Genomic DNA, 17,137 nt, shown 5'->3' with positions numbered 1-17,137 from the left:
TAAGACTCAGGGCTAATCTAAATAAGTATCTGATGTCATCTGTTTTCTACAGAACACATCCAGCAAAGTCTGTAGCAATGGAAGCTTCCAGACCTACTAATATTGTGATTTTACTGAAAGGAAAGAATTATAAAGGTGAGGGACTAATTCAGATTTACAACAGAATCTCTTATCACAGATCTCAGTAGGTACTTTATTCACTGCATATCTTACAGTAAAATAATTGAGGGTATTTTTATTTTAACACATCTTCTAAGAGTCCATCAGTTTATTTTGCATGGAAATCAAGCAGCCCTCATACAGATGATGACTTTCACAATGTGAATTGAATTTGGAGTAGTAAGACAGAAGTGAAAAGCTGCACATCTCTTTGCTAAATATTCAATCTATTCATTCCCTGCAGTAGGCTAAATTTATATCCATACTCTTTAGGATGCTCCCTTAATTTCACTGGGATGAAGCAGTTCAGTAGGACACTACTCAGTGCAAGGAAGAATATCTTAATCTGTTTCAAACATTTGAAACTGAGATCCATAAGAGGCCTCTCCTTTGTAAAACTCCTTCTATGTTCTGATACTTTCTCTGATCATTGCTCATTTGTTCTTTTTAATACTTGTGCATTCTGGATTGAAAAGTAGATTGTCAACTGAATACAGGTTCTTGTAGGAAATCTAATAATAAGGGACAATCATTTTGTTACTGAGTTTCCATATGTTATGTATTAAAAAATAAAAACAACTTACCAAGAAAACAATGTTGGTATTTTGATAGAGTGCTCGAGCTACACAGATTCTTTGCCGTTGGCCTCCACTTAAGTTAATGCCCTAATGAATAAAACAGATCATAAATACAAATCATTTGAATAAACAGAATGAGTTGTGCATGGCATATGTGTTGCCATTTTTAAAACCACCCAAAGGAATATCCCAATAAATATTTGAAGTAAGCACTGATAAAATGCTAGTCCCGTGGGTGAACAAAGTCACTGTATTATATCCTAAGAAAGAAACCTTAATTATTAATCCAATTTTGCATAAACTAATTATGAATATCCAGGAAATTATAAGTTCTTCTCCTGGTACTCTAGACCTTTCTTAGACAGTATAGTTCAAATGCTGCTGACATAAACTATGACAGCAAAATATGTACAACTGTTATCAAAGTAGTCTTTCATATAGAAAGGGGTGACCTAAAAATAACAAATGTAGAAGATTTAAAAAAATTAATTTAAAATAGAAACACTGCTATGATTCAATTTTAAGGTATTTTATAGGGAAACATTTCCCCATTATTTTAATAATACGTAAACTTACAGTGTTACTAAAAATACTGCAAAATGTTATTGCAACTTGTATGGACATCCATAAACTAGGTTAAATGTCTGTCCAAAACACTGATAGCAGAGAAGCCACAGAAGCACAGAACTGAATACTGGCTACTGCCTGTGTTTTTTGCAGCGTCCCCAGATTGAACTCTGTGGACGTGTTCGCATGAGCGGGAACGTGCATTTTCCCAGGGACAAACATGTGCCACAGCTAGCTGTCCTTGGAGAATGCCCCTGCACGCATGCTTTGGTACACAGCAAGTTACCTCAGATGGGGTAGGGGAGGCTGGGGCCAGCACCTGGGCTGGCCCCAGCAGTCTTACCTTGGGCCCTGGGAGCAACCCAAGGCTGCAGCAGTGGTGATCCAAGCATGTGGAGCTTGGCTAGCACTGGAGGGTGGTTCTGGTTGGTCAGGCTCCAGTTTTGGGAAGTACACACTACTTCCATGTGCACCACCCACCTTTTTCTGTCTTGTTCTTTTCTGACAGCAGGATCCCATTGTGTCAAAAAACCCTGCTACACTGCTAATTAGCAGTGTAGTGAATGCATGCATGTGCTGCACATGTGGTTTGCGGTATTGCAGATGGGTTTGCAGATACCCAAGTAAGCTAGTTTAAACCTGGCACAGGTATGTTCTAACAAGCTACAATCACACCTTCAGATTTTAGTGAAAATATACTGATGGGAGTTTAGAAGTAAAACTCCTCAGGTTTGAGGTCAGTGCTATAGCTCTTTACTTTTGTCTATGCCACTAAGTAAATATAGACACAGGGCTCAATTCTTATTTGCACCAAGATTGCCTTTGCCCATTCTAGTAGTGTCAGAGGGTTATATTTACACCCATTTTAAAACCTCTTTACTCTGCCAGAGTGATGCAAAGTGCCTTCATTGTAAATGAGAATCAGGTATACAGTATACAATGAACATAGTGGAATTACTCCAGGGATAAATGTCTTCTATTGTTTTTAGTAAGTCTGTGCATTATTAGTGTCCTAAATGGCTTAATTTTCACTGCTGCATGATAAAAAGGAATGCAGTAATTCCATGGTACTTTACAGAAAAATTTAATGCACAGGGATGGATTCAGATATTAGCAGCCAAGAGAATTATGCACATTTGCATGCAAGTAACTACATGATTTTAGACCAAGGTCTCTGCCTTGGTGACCACATGAGAGGACTGACTAGTACCATAAAAAGTTGAATTAATAGGTTGCTAAATATCATGAGTACTGAGGAAAATACTAATAAATGCAGAATAACTATAACAATCACTACAGAAATAAAACTACTACTATCATTTACCAGGCTTTGCAGCCCAGTGCAAACCAGAAATGTGATATTAAAGAGTGCCTTCTTATTACATAGACCAAACTGTCATAAAAACTTTCTTTACCCTTTCTCCAATTTCTGTCTGATCACCAAATGGTAACAAGTCAATGTCGGGTTGTAGAGAGCAGGCATCTGTAACAGTTTTGTATCTGTAGAAAGAATGTCAGCTCAAGACTATTATTAATTATAGAAGGTAACCAGTCAAGAAAACAAAAGCATTCACTCAAGATTCTGACAAAACTGACTCTCTTATAGAGATTCAAAAGAACTTGAGTAACTTTAAAACGATTTTTGTGAGGACTGTACAAAATAGTATTTTTATTAGTGTTATTTTTTTACTGGACCTATTTTCTTGTGATCTCAAAGCTACCATTAGTGGGTGTGTCTGCATGATCTGTGGTAGATTAATCTACTGCACAGTAAAGCAACACCATTTACATGAGTGCATCATTTACCACACAGTAAATCAGTCTACTGTGCAATTAGCTACCTAAACTAACTTCAGAGTAGTGCATGCGTAAATGCCAAGCAGCGTCGGGAAAGAGTAGCTCTCTGCCTCCCCCAAGTCCTGGTGCTGTTCAGCTCCCAGCCACAACAGCCCCACAAAGGGTTTCCCCATGAAGTCTGGAGCTGGCTGGGAGCTGTCCCATTTTTTCGGCAGCTCCCAGCCACCTCTAGGATGCTTGTGGAAACCCCTGACCAGCCCAGAGCTGGCTGGGAGCTGCTCAAGAAATGGGACAGCTCCCAGCCAGCCCCTGGATGCACTGGGAAGCCCTGCTAGTAGGCGTGTGCGAAACGGGCCATATTCGATTCGAATTTGGATTTGGCCTGAATCAGGGACAGTGATTCAATTAATTGATTTGGATCACTGTTCCTGATTCCATTTGGCCAAATCTGAACCTGAAGATTTGATGCTGATTTGGAGAATCGGTGATTCGGTCACAGACACAGCTTTAAATGTTTTTTCTACATACCTCAAGGTACCAGGCACAGCTCATGAATGCTGTGATGGTGGGATAGATGGAGTGTCCCACAGGAGCGTGGGGGGCTCCCCCGTGTGCTTGGCAGCAAACCCGGAAGTGGACTGGAAGTACTTCTGGTCCACTTCTGGGTCTGCTGCCGAGCACACAGGACCCCCTCCTGTGCCCCTCTGGCTCATCAATCAGCCGTGGGGGGACCCCAGGTACCCCCCCAGACCCAGGAAGCACCAGTCGCTAAGGCAGGGGGCCCCACAGTGCGCTCCCCTGTGGACCCCAAAGTGGATAGGAAGTGCTTGTGGTCCACTTCTGGGCCAGCTGCTGAGCATGCTGGGAAGCCCCCTGTGCTCCTGTGGGACGCTCCATCCTTCCCTCCATCTCAGCATTCACAAGCCGCCTACTACCTTGAGATATGTAGAAAAAAACATTTCAAGCTGTGTCTATATCAAAATTGCCGAATCTTTCCAAATCGATTTGGAGGGTTCCAATTCAATTCGGAGAGATTAAAGGGTCTCCTGATTCGATTCAGATTTGGAGATTCAGCCACCGAATCAGGCCGAATCTCCACCAAATTGAATCAGGGACAGAAGCTTCGCACAGCCCTACCCACTGAGCACAGGACTTATCCCCATATGCAGGGGGCCAAGACAGCTCTGCAGTGGCAGCTGTCTCCCAGTCCCCTGCACATCAGGACCCCTCCCAATGTGCACGGGGCCAGGAGGTAGCTGCCGCCACAGCCAGCAGAGCTCTTCTGGTCCCATGTGCATGAGGACCGTCCCATGCTCCCTGCCAGCCCCCAGGCTAGCACCTCAGGGGATCCTGGGCCTCCATTAGCTGCTGCAGGGGGCCAGAGCAAGGTAGGAGTAGCCCTGTACTAGGCTGCTCCTGTTGGGAGCAGATTTGCACCCAACAGGGAGCATGTATAGATACACTCCCAGGGGAAGGCTTACTGCACAGTATTTTACTGCACAGTAAGCCTTTATAGCATTAATAGCACATGTAGACACATCCAGCGAGTACCATTTCTGCACCATTTAAATGAAGAGACCATCCAACCCTTTTAATTAATCCCTTGAGTAAATGTGCAGTAAGTTTCCATAATCATAACCCATAATCACTATTTCCCCTCTGGGTGCTTCTTCACTTGCTTTCACTTAGAAGTGCAAATAGCTAAATCAGGCAAAATCATTATCTGATCTGAATGGAAACAGGAAATCTTATAAGAGAACTTGTTGCCACATGATTCCCAGCTCTGTAGGAGGTAGTTAGGAATAATCTGATGATAAGCATCTGAGCTCTTTCTCTGCTAATGTCAATTAAATTAGCCCGATTAAAAACCTCTATGAACCTGGCCCCTGAACTCCTGGATGTATATCTGAAGTTTGAGATTTGCCCATCACGTCCTGTTCTTATGTGAATTGACACATCTTAGAAAAGCTTACACTGAGAGGAATGGAATTTGTTTTTAATAGCTTAAAGTGAGTGCTGCATATAAAAAATTACTAACCTCCAGGAATTCGTTTTCCTAAAATCAAGTCACTTTTTCCATTGTATTTCTTAGCTGACTTCTTAAATTAACATAGGCAACAGCAGCCATGATAGAACCAGAACATCTCAGTTTTGATATTCAGTTCCTTTGCATTTCCAGTTAGAGACGTATATCACTGGCTTAAGGTAGGCACACTAAAGGCAAGCCTGTCTTGAGCCCACTTCCATTGATTTAAATGGTGGTTTTAGAATGTGATTCTCTAATATCCATTGGACTAGAAAAGAATCAAGGCATGAATGATGGCTAGGTCCTCTGCTCCCACAGTCACATGATGACCCTGGATTCTCACCCTGAATTAGAAAACTAGACAATATGTTTCTAGTCTCCACTTATAACAGAGATTCAGAGGTGCTTGAGACAGTATGTAGCCAAGGGCAGAATGAGCACCAGCCACTAGAAAGCCTACAGAATGAACCTTGCCCTTAGGCTTCATAGGACCCAGAGGGTGGTGGTCGATGGAAGCCAATTGTCTTGGTGCGCTGTGACCAGTGTAGTCCCCCAAGGCTCTGTCCTAGGGCCTATCCTATTTAACATCTTCATCAATGATGTCGACATTGGTGTCAGAAGCGGACTGGCCAAGTTCACCGATGACACCAAACCCTGGGGTAAAGCATCCACACCTGAGGACAGGAGGGTGATCCAGGCGGATCTTGACAGGTTCAAGAAATGGGTGGATGAGAACCTGATGGTGTTCAACACCAAAAAATGCAAGGTTCTTCACCTTGGGAGGAAAAACCTGCAGCATGCTTATGGGGTCAGCAGATAGCACTACAGATGAAAGAGACTTGGGAGTCATGATTGACCACAAGATGAACATGAGCCTTCAGTGTGATGCTGTGGCTAGTAAAGCGAGCAAAATGCTGGCTTGCATCCATAGATGCTCCTGAAGTAAATCCCGGGACGTCATTCTCCCCTTGTACTCGGCCTTACTGAGGCCACAGCTGGAGTACTGCATCCAGTTTTGGGCTCCACAATTCAAAAAGGATGTGGAGAAGCTTGAGAGGGTGCAGAGGAGACCCACGCGCATGATAAGAGGTCAGGAAAACAGACCTTATGATGAGAGGCTGAGAGCCATCGGGCTCTTCAGCCTGGAAAAGCACAGGCTCAGGGGTGATCTGGCAGCCACCTATAAATTTATCAGGGGTGCTCATGAGGATCTGGGGGAACATCTGTTCACCAGAGTGCCCCAAGGGATGAAAAGATTGAACGGTCACAAACTCTGCCACGACGGATTCAGGCTGGACATAAGAAAGAACTTCTTCACTGTCCAAGACCCTAAGATTTGGAATAGACTGCCGCCGGAGGCAGTTCAAGCACCCACTTTGAACGCCTTCAAAACACATTTGGATGTTTATCTTGCTGGGACCCTATGATCCCTGCTGACTTCCTGCCCCTGGGGCAGGGGGCTGGACTCAATAATCCTCCGGGGTCCCACCCAGCCCACATGTCTATGAAATCTATGAAATGAAATCTATGAAATTTACATAGAAATTGCTAATTACCTCTGTTTGTTAAAAGGGCTCCCACAGGTAATGTTCTCTTCCACTGTAGCATTCAATAGCCATGGCTTCTGTGCTGCATAAGCCACAGAGTATCTGTTTCGACTGAAAAAATGAGAGCACCAGTGAATGAGATCAACCTGATACTTCTTAGAATTGAGTTAACAGTATGCATTAAAATGTAGGCAATGGAAATGCACAGAAAGCAACCATGATAAAAGTAAGGGGAGAAGCTTTATATGAGAAGGTTACAGCACCCTCTCTCCGCCTTGAGGTTAAAGGTTTTCATTCTAGGTTGTGTTACTTCCACACATGCTTTAAATGGGCTGTTACTTAGCCAGACTTGATATATGCAACTGGGGACCAAAAACACATTATAAATGTCTAAAACTACCATTCTGCCAATCCTGAACATAAATTTTAAAATATAGAAGCATATCAGCGTGGGTTCTTTTATTTTCTGTGGTAAAAAGCATCTACTTATTAAACAAGATTAAAAATTGAGATTATCAGTCCATTTGCCTTGCTGACTTTCAGTGTTCATAGGTTATGTTAAACTGCTAAGTGCTTGCAATACATTTTTAGTAGAGCTCTTTCTCTTATATGTAATTCCATACTAACACCTCAATGGACTGACATGGTACAGTAAAGTAAGATAATTGTGTACTAATTTGGATAAAGCATTATGGTCTTTCAAGTAAGCATCATGCATACTTTGAAAGTACCTGCATGTACAACGTCTAAATCACACATGCATGACTGCTGTGCCCTTTACTCATGCTGTTTAGCTTATGTATTGCTGCCAGAAAGATCATACAGTATCAAACATTTTTTGAGACTTCTTCACTACTTGAACAAGAAGGCGTGATTTACAGATGCACTGTTAGACTGGAATCTAATTTCTCAATCTATGTTGCTTCAAATAAGATAATTTACATTATTTTTAATGTTTGAATCCTTTCTATGGAAAGTTTCCATGTTTAGTGAGAGAGGGTGCTAAGGTATTGGAAACAGTGGTTAGAAGCATTCAGCATTATCCCATAACTTCTTGTGTTTAAGGATTAAGAAGGCACCAATATGTTAATATATCTCCTTAGATTGTCAGGTATCAGATAATGCAGTGGTTCCCAATTACAGTTATGTGCATACTACTGATACAGTACTTTTGCCACTTTGTGAAAGGTATTTTGGCTTCCTTACCTTCCTTCAAGACCTGTTTTTTTCCCACTGAAGTCAATGGCACAGTAACTGACTTCAACAAAAGCAAAATTAAGCTATCTTCCACATGCCATCACTATCCATCCTGCTTTCACTGTGTGCACTCTAATAAAGGAGTGAAACTAAAGATTTGGAGCAGCATAAAATCCATTTTTGATTACAACAAATGGGAGGATGGAGGCATTACAGCCTGACATCTATAACCCAGATCCTCCAGGATGTTGGGTGCCCTAAGCTCTCAGCACTGCCAGTGGGAGTTGAGAACACTTAATAATATGGGGGGAAATGCTTTGCACTCCTCATGCTCAAGCTTTTAAACTGACAGAGAAGCAAAATCCCCTGTTCAGATTGGGAATCACTGCATTTAGTCAGATAGTCCTTTAGCAGGTGATTATCTACATGGTAAGAAGACAAAGATATGACCGAAGAATACAAAGATGGAGGTTCAGGCAGATTCTGAGGAAGCATATAAGTCAGATCAAATACACTGAAAATGGAAATAATACCTTCTGGGTGCTTCCAAAGAAGGTTCATTTTCATTTACACTGTAAGTTATGGTAAATGAAGTTTAGTATTCAGGAAATAGACAGCAACTTTATGCGTAAAATTCATCTATAGGGAAAATGGGTATGGTTCATATTTAAACATCTACATCCCTATTATCAATTTGCCTTTTAAGGAGAAAATTGTGCAAGTATAATATGTACGAAGAAATTGTGGCTCTGCTGTTTTTCATTACCACGTACCTGTACTGTCAGCAAATTGAACTAGCAAAGTTACAATGTGGTTTGAAAATTACTTTAAAAATAACCAGGGAAGTTTAATACCTACTGAGGTAAGGTACCAGTAATACTTGAGCATATATAAGTTCGGCAGGCACTGTGCATGTTCCCCCACATAGTTCTGTCAATGTACTGTAGACTAATTTGAATTCTAACCCTGAGTTATGCCATATCATACTTTGAACAGGGTTTTGGGATATGCTTAAATGGGTTTTGACTTGAAATCACTCAATTCATTTTCAATGGTCAACCAGGAAAGGTTTTCCATGCTGATCACTAGAAATAAAATGCTGTATCATCACCACCACGTAGCCCTGCCCCACATCCCAAATTCATCAAGGAACATTTTTATACAACACATTTTCAATGGCATGCAATGGCAAGCATGATATATATAACATGATAGCTTTCTCTTTTTATTATCAGAGTTAACAGGATTGCTGTTATAGGATTCTAGTCAAAGGAAGCCTGGAATGGTATGGTGCTTGTTACCAGGAATGGTGATGCATCACTGCAAGCTTCAATAGCTTGGAAACCTAAAAGAGGAAGGTTATGCTAGGTAAATAGAAACAGATATTAGGAGGGATAAAACCAGCATTATTTAATTCATTGAATAAAAAAAGCCCATGAGTATATGGCATAGAAGTTGGATCCTCAGGATGAAATACTGTATGGCTGAGATCTGAATGTCAGCCTGTCTGCCAGGAGAGAATCATCAGTAGCTGCAGAAGATCCACCTGCAAAGGGTATAGACTTCTGACAGTAGAGCCCTGCTAATGCAAGATTCATATATTTAGCATTTTCCTAGAACTGGGATGTGCTGGATCTGCTCTTCCATATAAAATAACTGATAGCTTCAATAATTCTTATCTTGAGAGGTGAGTAATCTTGTGTTTTGCTAAAACACCCCAAGTAGAAAGTGTTATAATGTCATGAGTGAATAACCACTCTTTGCTTTTTTTTCATTTTCTTTGATGTATGAGCATCACAGATTCTACCTCAGGTAGGACATTGTTTAACCAGAATCAGCACTTTATTATCAGAAGCTTCCTATCTTTTTGACTATGAAAAGATATTCCAAAAGAGGAAGAGATGGAGGGATTTGAGATAGAAATGTGGTAGAAATTAGCCCAAGCTAAAGGGACAAAAAGTCCTGGAGTTCCAAAGATTTCCATTTAAAAGGCTCTATTTGGATGCAGCATTTTATAAAACTGTGCCTAATAGGTTTATGCATTTAAATTTGTTTGTTTGCTTTTTACTTTTCACAGAAAAAAAATCTACATTTCTCCACAATGGATTGTTCCCAGAAGCCTTAAACTATGAAAAGCATTGGATTGATCAGATCAATCAGTTAATTTCTACATTTTGTACATTAGCTTGTCAAGTGTACTCAAAATCAAGGTTTTTAGGGAAAGTCAAAAAGAGATGAAGACTGGACTGCTTTCAATGTGTACAAGGCTGGAGCTTTACAGACACACTAACTTATCTCCAAGGACCTTGATACACATTGCACTTTGAGTTGTGTAAACCTTGATCGGTGTTAGTCCTCCCTCAAGTTTGGAGCAGCCACACCTTAAAATTAAAAACCTTCTCTGGCTGTCCTGAACCTGCACAGCTGTGACTTGCCACTAGAAGCCTGACTAGGAACTCACTTTTTCCACCTCTATCCCCATACACCCCACTCCTGGACCCATCCATGCTCTGCAACCTGGCTAGCTTGCATGTGCTCTGCAGGCTGTTTGTATGGGGTTGCACCCTGCACCCCTGGGGGTGGGAAGGTCACACCCCTGGGTATGGGAGGGGGGGTTGGCTTGGTGCCAGAACTGCACCGTGGGCAGCAGAGTTCAGGGGATGGAAAGTTTGTCCACATATAACCAAAGGGTGGGGGAACAGACATTGCATCCTGGCTCATCTGTAGGGAGTGGCCACACATTAATGGAACAAGAGCTGGGTAACAGAGATCAGAGATAAACCTGCCCTCTGCAGTGGCATAACTTTAAGCTGCCTAAAGTGTGCTTCAAACTAGTTTTAGGTGTTAATGTGTGGACAATCCAGGAGTTAAGAGCTCCAGGAGCCACCTAAAATTAATGTGTAACAAGGCCCTAATTCTAACCACTTATTCCTCCTACTGTAAAATGAATGCAGAGGACAAATTAAGACCAAATCTCTCAATTCCAGCTAAATTGTGAGTTTGAGCATTTTCCTTTTAATGTGCAGGGCCCTTAGGCCAAAGACAGTCCAAGAGTCAGTGAGGATCCACAGCCCCAGTGATATGGATGCTATCCCGCTGATATCATCCATGTCATAAGAACATAACCATGTGCTCCAGTCTCCTCACCCAGCCATCTCAGTGTGCACAGTTTCTGTAATCATGTAACATTGGTTCCTGGCCTTGGCTAGCTACCTATTTATATATGTTTACCACACACCGGTGTGTTATCTAAATTTCTGTGGGAGCAACACTGTGTTATGTAGCTGTACATATTCATAATTACAGCTGGTAGTGCTCCACCTATGACGTGTGTGTTTCCAGCCAGAAAGCATAGCAGCAGTTGACACTACCTAGTAACACTTGCTTTCCGTCATCTCCAGCAGTCTGTCATAGCGTGGGATGAAAACATGTTAGTAATGAAGTTAATCCACACGTTTTGCCTTGGCCTTGTTTTTCACTTGGCACAAATATTTTGTGCAAAAGCAGAATATACAAGGGAGAGGGCATATACGAGGAAAGGAGCTTTTGCTTAGCCATTCTCCTTCTCTGCTTGGTGGTTTCATGGCTTTTGTACAGATTTGGTTTTTGCACCTCATACAACTTTGTCTGTTCGGGAAAGTACAGCAGAGGATATCTATAACTCAGGTAAAGTTTGGAAAGGAACTTTGTAACTCAGGTCTTCAGAAAGGGCTGACTGGATTCCCCAGTCTTCCTTATATAGGAAGCCTCCTTAGCCAGTAACTCACTGGAAAAACTGTAAATCAAAGGCTGGCGACAGTTGCAAACCATAGCACTGAAAGTTGGAAAGAACATCTCTTACTGACCTACAACCACAAAGTGATGAAGTAGCTGAAGACAGTAGAAAATATGGATTATACAGCTTGTTTTAGTGAAGGGCTCATATAGGAAAATATACTGCAGCTTGTTTTAGTGAAGGCCTCATATAGGAAAATATACTGCAACTCCTTTCTCTAAGGAAGAATTTCATCCCTGGTAACTTCTCACTAATCAGAATTGTACAAGTTTATCCTATGGCAGATTTAGGCCCCAAAAGGGCAAAATTATCCCCTTCCTGTACCAGCGTAAAACTAAATGAATTACTGCAGATGTACACCAGTGTAACTGAGGACCAAATCTGGACCAATAATACTATATCTACATTACTATGTCTGACACTGCTGGGGATTTTACCCTGCCTAAATCTAATCCCCTTGTCCACCACTTGATCAGCAAACACATTATCTCATGCATGCAGAATCACATGGAAAAGGAATTAAGAAAGTAATTAGAACCTTTATTATGACTTTGCAAAATACAGCAACAGGATTCATTTAATTAATACCTGAGATGTCCTTCTGCATTCACCTCTCTTTCAGGCAGTCTGAAATTATCAGCAAAACAACTGTGTTTGTGTCAGCTTTACCAAAGTATTGAGTGCAATGTACAAAGTGGTGAGTCAGTAAGGCCTTAGATAGTTCATAATGGCTGAGTTACATATTTTGTTATGTGTAAATTGTAAGTCCACAAAAAGAATAGTTTTAATGTTACTCCTAAAAGCTGTGAGGATTGAATATTGCTATTCAGAGTATCATGGAAAATATATCTTACAAGTGACCAGAGTGACAAATGTTTGAAAGTCACTGATCATATAATGTTCTCATGTACTCTTTGGCAAAACATGTTTGTGATTTTTCATCCTTCTTTACTGCTGTTTCAACAATTACAGTTCTTTGAGATACTCACAATTTAAAGGACCCAAGACAAGCTGAATATATGCAACTTAAACCAAAGCCAGTGCAAGTGCCCCCAAAAAGAAATATCAGCTGCTTTAAATTTGCTAGTGGTAGTTTTGGGGAAGCATTATTATAGAACTTTTTTGATACCAGTAGGAATTACTACTCTTAGAGCGCATCTACAGGTTGCCCTACGGCGATGTTGTCACTGCACCGTGCTTTAGTACTTCCTTTTGAAAGTATTAAAGCATGGCGCACTAACTACTCGTACTGTGCCATATGCACAGCACACAATTATTTTTAGCAGCTGCTTCACCGTAGCGGTGCACTATGATGGGGGATTATTAGTGCTGCTATGGTGAAGTAGCTGCCGGTCACATGTAGACACCTGTGGATGCTATGTCATACTAGCATCATGTGTAGATGCACCATTACAGTATGATTTCACTTTGCTGTCTGGAGATTCATGTGTGTGCTTGAATGTTTGTAAGATTAAATTTCTGAAGATAATTCTTGAAACTAAGTATGGAAAGCCTTCTCTTTATATATTGATCCTTCAAAATATATACGGAAAGGAATGTCTTATCTCAAAATCAACGTCTGGTTTAAATAGTGTAATTAATTGCGATAAGCATTATTACTTTAGGTCAATGTATTACTGTTTACACCCAATTCTCTATTCAGACCTACTAAAGTTACTGTTGCATCGGCTCCGAGTTTACCTATGGTCCCAATGAGATTATTTGTTTTAGAATAGCACCCAGTGAAACATGGCTGGGGAACACAAAAATGCCACATATACTGTACACAATAAAGACAGGAAAAGGAAAATCATTAAACTTTAAAAACTGCTGCAAAGAAAAAGGGGAAAATAGATAAATATCTGAAGAATTGGGCACACCATTTGGAACGTGATGAAATTCATCAACCTTCACTACACAAAATTCAAAGAGATGAGCTGGGAGTCTTAGACTCAGGCAAACAGAATCAATCTCCCAGATCACAGAGCAAGTATTAGGATTGCAGCACATTCCCAGCCCCGCCTTCCCCTCCTTCGCCTACTACAGCTGCTGTTCCAAGCTGTGGCTGGAATATAGTGCTGCTCAACTGAACCCCCCCAATACAAGGGTTCTCATTTATTAGATCTGCATATGTATGGATCCAATGGCCACCACCCATGGGCACCACTGTCTTCAACCATAGCACCACTGCTGCACTGAGCATAAGCAGGCCTCATCCTGCCCAGTTGTGGCCTTGGCTCCACCACGATCCGCTGGCTGGGAAATTGGCTTCGTGGTCGGACCCAGAGGGTTGTGATTGATGGCAGTCACTCATCATGGTGCCCTGTGACTAGTGGGGTCCCTCAAGGCTCTGTCCTGGGACCCATACTGTTCAACATCTTCATTAACGATGTGGACATTGGAGTCAGGAGTGGACTGGCCAAGTTCGCCGATGACACCAAACTTTGGGGCAAAGCATCCATGCCAGAAGATAGGCGGGTGATCCAGGCTAACCTGGACAAGCTCAGCAAATGGGCAGACGAGAACCTCATGGTGTTTAACACCGATAAATGCAAGGTTCTCCACCTTGGGAGGAAAAACCTGCAGCAGCCTTATAGGCTCGGCAGTGCTACGTTGGTTAGCACTACAGAAGAAAAACACTTGGGGGTCATCACTGACCACAAGAGGAACATGAGCCTGCAATGCGATGCTGCGGCTAGTAAAGCGACCAAAATGCTGGTGTGCATCCATAGATGCTTCTCGAGCAAATCCCGGGACGCCATTCTCCCCTTGTACTCGGCCTTGGTGAGGCCGCAGCTGGAGTACTGCGTCCAGTTTTGGGCTCCACAATTCAAAAAGGATGTGGAGAAGCTTGAGAGAGTCCAGAGGAGAGCCACGCGCATGATCTTGGTGCGTGGCCAGAGGTCAGGAAAACAGATCTTACGATGACAGGTTGAGAGCCATGGTACTCTTTAGCCTGGAAAAGCGCAGGCTCAGGGGTGATCTGTTGGCCACCTATAAGTTTATCAGGGGTGACCACCAGGATCTGGGGGAACATTTGTTCACCAGAGCGCCCCAAGGGATGGTGAGGTCGAACGGTCACAAACTCCTGCAAGACCGTTTCAGGCTGGACATAAGGAAGAATTTCTTTACTGTCCGAGCCCCCAAGGTCTGGAACAGTCTGCCAGCGGAGGTGGTTCAAGCACCTACATTGAACACCTTCAAGAGCAAATTGGATGCTTATCTTGCTGGGATCCTATGACCCCAGCTGACTTCCTGCCCTTTGGGCAGGGGGCTGGACTCGATGATCTCCCGAGGTCCCTTCCAGCCCTAATGTCTATGAAATCTATGAAATCCTACTTCCACAGATGTCAACATTAAAGATTTGACAGACTTCAACAGGTACAGGCTTGGGTCATTTTCAGTCCAAGCTCTCACTGGGCTTTTCTTTATTAGCAGCACCATCTTTAAATTGGAAAGAGCATTTTTCATTTATGCTGGTACCTGACACATGTCACACTACAAATTAACGTTGCTGAAACTTTGATGTGTCCTCTCTTTATTGTTACCCGCAGCACAATCATGTAAAATAATGCTGGTCAGCCTAATTACAATTAGACAAGAATCCAAAACTAGCATGCAGTTTTGTCCATTATATTTGTTAAATATTCTATTTATTTTTTCTCTTTTTATATGGAATGGAGGAATTTCACAACCATTTTCACAGGCTTGAGTAACATAGCAGTATAGGGTTTGCAACACATCATATGAGTATAATGGTCACAGAAAGAATGCTCAAGGAATAAAGAATACATGCATGTTGTAAAACGGTGGCTCTCCTAAAGACAATGGCAAAAATCCCATCATGGAACCACTGTTTCATCCCTGATGCTTTAAACTGTGCCTCATAACACATATTTGACATGTAGATGGGTATATCTTTCCAATTCAGGTCATAAACTAAGATTAGTATGCTAGAGACTGACCACTCAGCTGGTTTCAACTGTTTTTAGCTTCCCTTACAGTTCTTTCCTCAACAATCTCACTATTACATCTCCATCTTTGTGTACACTGCCACAAAGAAAATATTATCAGCTGCAACACAAAGGATCTGAGGTAAATGTCTGGTGACACTTTATAGGGAATATTTTGGCAGGTGGAACCAGATGATGAGCCAACACATTTTGCACTGTTCATTATGAAACCCCATTCAGGTCATCTTAGAATAGAACAGTTAGAAGCTGTGGAAAACATACTTGCTCCAGTGAACTTTTCCCTCCAGAGTCTGCATCTCTCCAAGTATAGCAAGGAGAAGTGAAGATTTGCCACAGCCCACCTGACCCACAATCATTGTCATCTGACCTGTAATGATAAAAGAAATAATAATTAATACATAATGAAAATGAAAACCAGAAAAGATTACCAAATGATCAAGGCCTAATTCACTAAGTATTTAAAAAACATGGTTATACTTCTTGCTACCCAATATGCTTTTGTGAATATGAAGTTCTACATGTTTCCAGTTAATTTTTAAGGAATGGATACAGGCATATAGTATCTTCCATAAGGTGAATATATTTTTATGTTACATGCTGTATATGTGTTAACGACATGTAGTATGACATAATTCCCCTGCATATTCCTATTCTTGCAGTGCAGGAATGTCTAACTTTAAAGGTCACATGTGGCCGCATTTGGGGGGATGTTTGCAGTTACTTAGGGTGAAGTTACCCATTACTATTTCAACAATACTAATGGCACTTAAAATATGAGCATCTGCATGTTAAAGCCTGTTAATTCATGAAATGCCCTCTGAGGGCACATCCAGACGAGCACGCACATGTGTCTTGCAGCATCTCAAACCCCTTTGAGATACTGCAAGACACACATTTGGGAACAAAAAAAAATGTTCCCTGTGCCGAATATTTGCAGCCTGGAGACAAAATTAGACCCCTGGATATCCAGGGATTAAAAAAAAAGGCACCGTGGAACAGCAGGGCAAGGCACTGGACAGGACTGTGCCTGGAGGCAACCCAGGCATCGGTCCTCCAAGAGAGATGCTCTGATTTCTCGACGGAGTGTCTCTGTGGTGCTTCTGTTGCCCCCGATGCTGTCAAGGGTAAGTTAGGGACATGGGTTGGGGGGGGCCTTATGGGTAGGGGTGGGCATGGATGGGTGTGAGGAGTAGCAGGAGGATGTCGGGGGCCAGGGGAATGGCGGAGGGATGTCGGGGGGTGTCGGGAGTGGAGGGAGTTTTCAGGGGCTATAGACAGTGGCAGGGGGATGTTGGGGAGTGGAGGGGGATGTCAGGGGGGTGTCAAGAGTGGAGGGGGTTGTTGGACACCATGGGGAGTGGAGGGGAATGTCAGGGGGTATGGGGAGCAGTGGGGGGGATGTGCCATATGCGGGTGGGTTTGTGAAGGGGCTGGAGCAGGGGCTGACACGCACCTGTCCCTCCACCCGGCCCCTGCAGCTCTGGTTGGCAGGATGCATTTTCCATGAGGCTCGGATG

At 42.3% G+C, this 17,137-nt stretch overlaps 1 protein-coding gene across 4 annotated transcripts in view; it reads right to left on the bottom strand.

Moving 5' to 3' along the window:
* Window positions 1-17,137, bottom strand: part of ABCC9 (ATP binding cassette subfamily C member 9) — a 135,051-nt gene that overhangs the window by 61,818 nt on the left and 56,096 nt on the right. For 2 of the 4 annotated variants that reach the window (XM_090043639.1, XM_090043638.1), the window contains exons 18-22: window positions 15,882-15,987; window positions 8,405-8,443; window positions 6,684-6,785; window positions 2,720-2,804; window positions 744-824 (exon numbers count right to left, since the gene is read on the bottom strand). In XM_090043639.1, the coding sequence (XP_089899765.1) occupies window positions 744-824; window positions 2,720-2,804; window positions 6,684-6,785; window positions 8,405-8,443; window positions 15,882-15,987 (413 nt within the window). The remainder of the gene's footprint in view (window positions 1-743; window positions 825-2,719; window positions 2,805-6,683; window positions 6,786-8,404; window positions 8,444-15,881; window positions 15,988-17,137) is intronic. The other 2 variants (XM_090043641.1, XM_090043640.1) reach the window with 1 other exon arrangement.

This window comes from Crocodylus siamensis, chromosome 4 (genome assembly GCF_052110815.1).
Source record: "Crocodylus siamensis isolate JL-2025a chromosome 4, ASM5211081v1, whole genome shotgun sequence".
In the NCBI taxonomy this organism is placed as follows: domain Eukaryota; kingdom Metazoa; phylum Chordata; order Crocodylia; family Crocodylidae; genus Crocodylus; species Crocodylus siamensis.
Note: the sequence above shows the minus strand (reverse complement) of the source record. Positions and strands in the feature narration are given on the sequence as shown.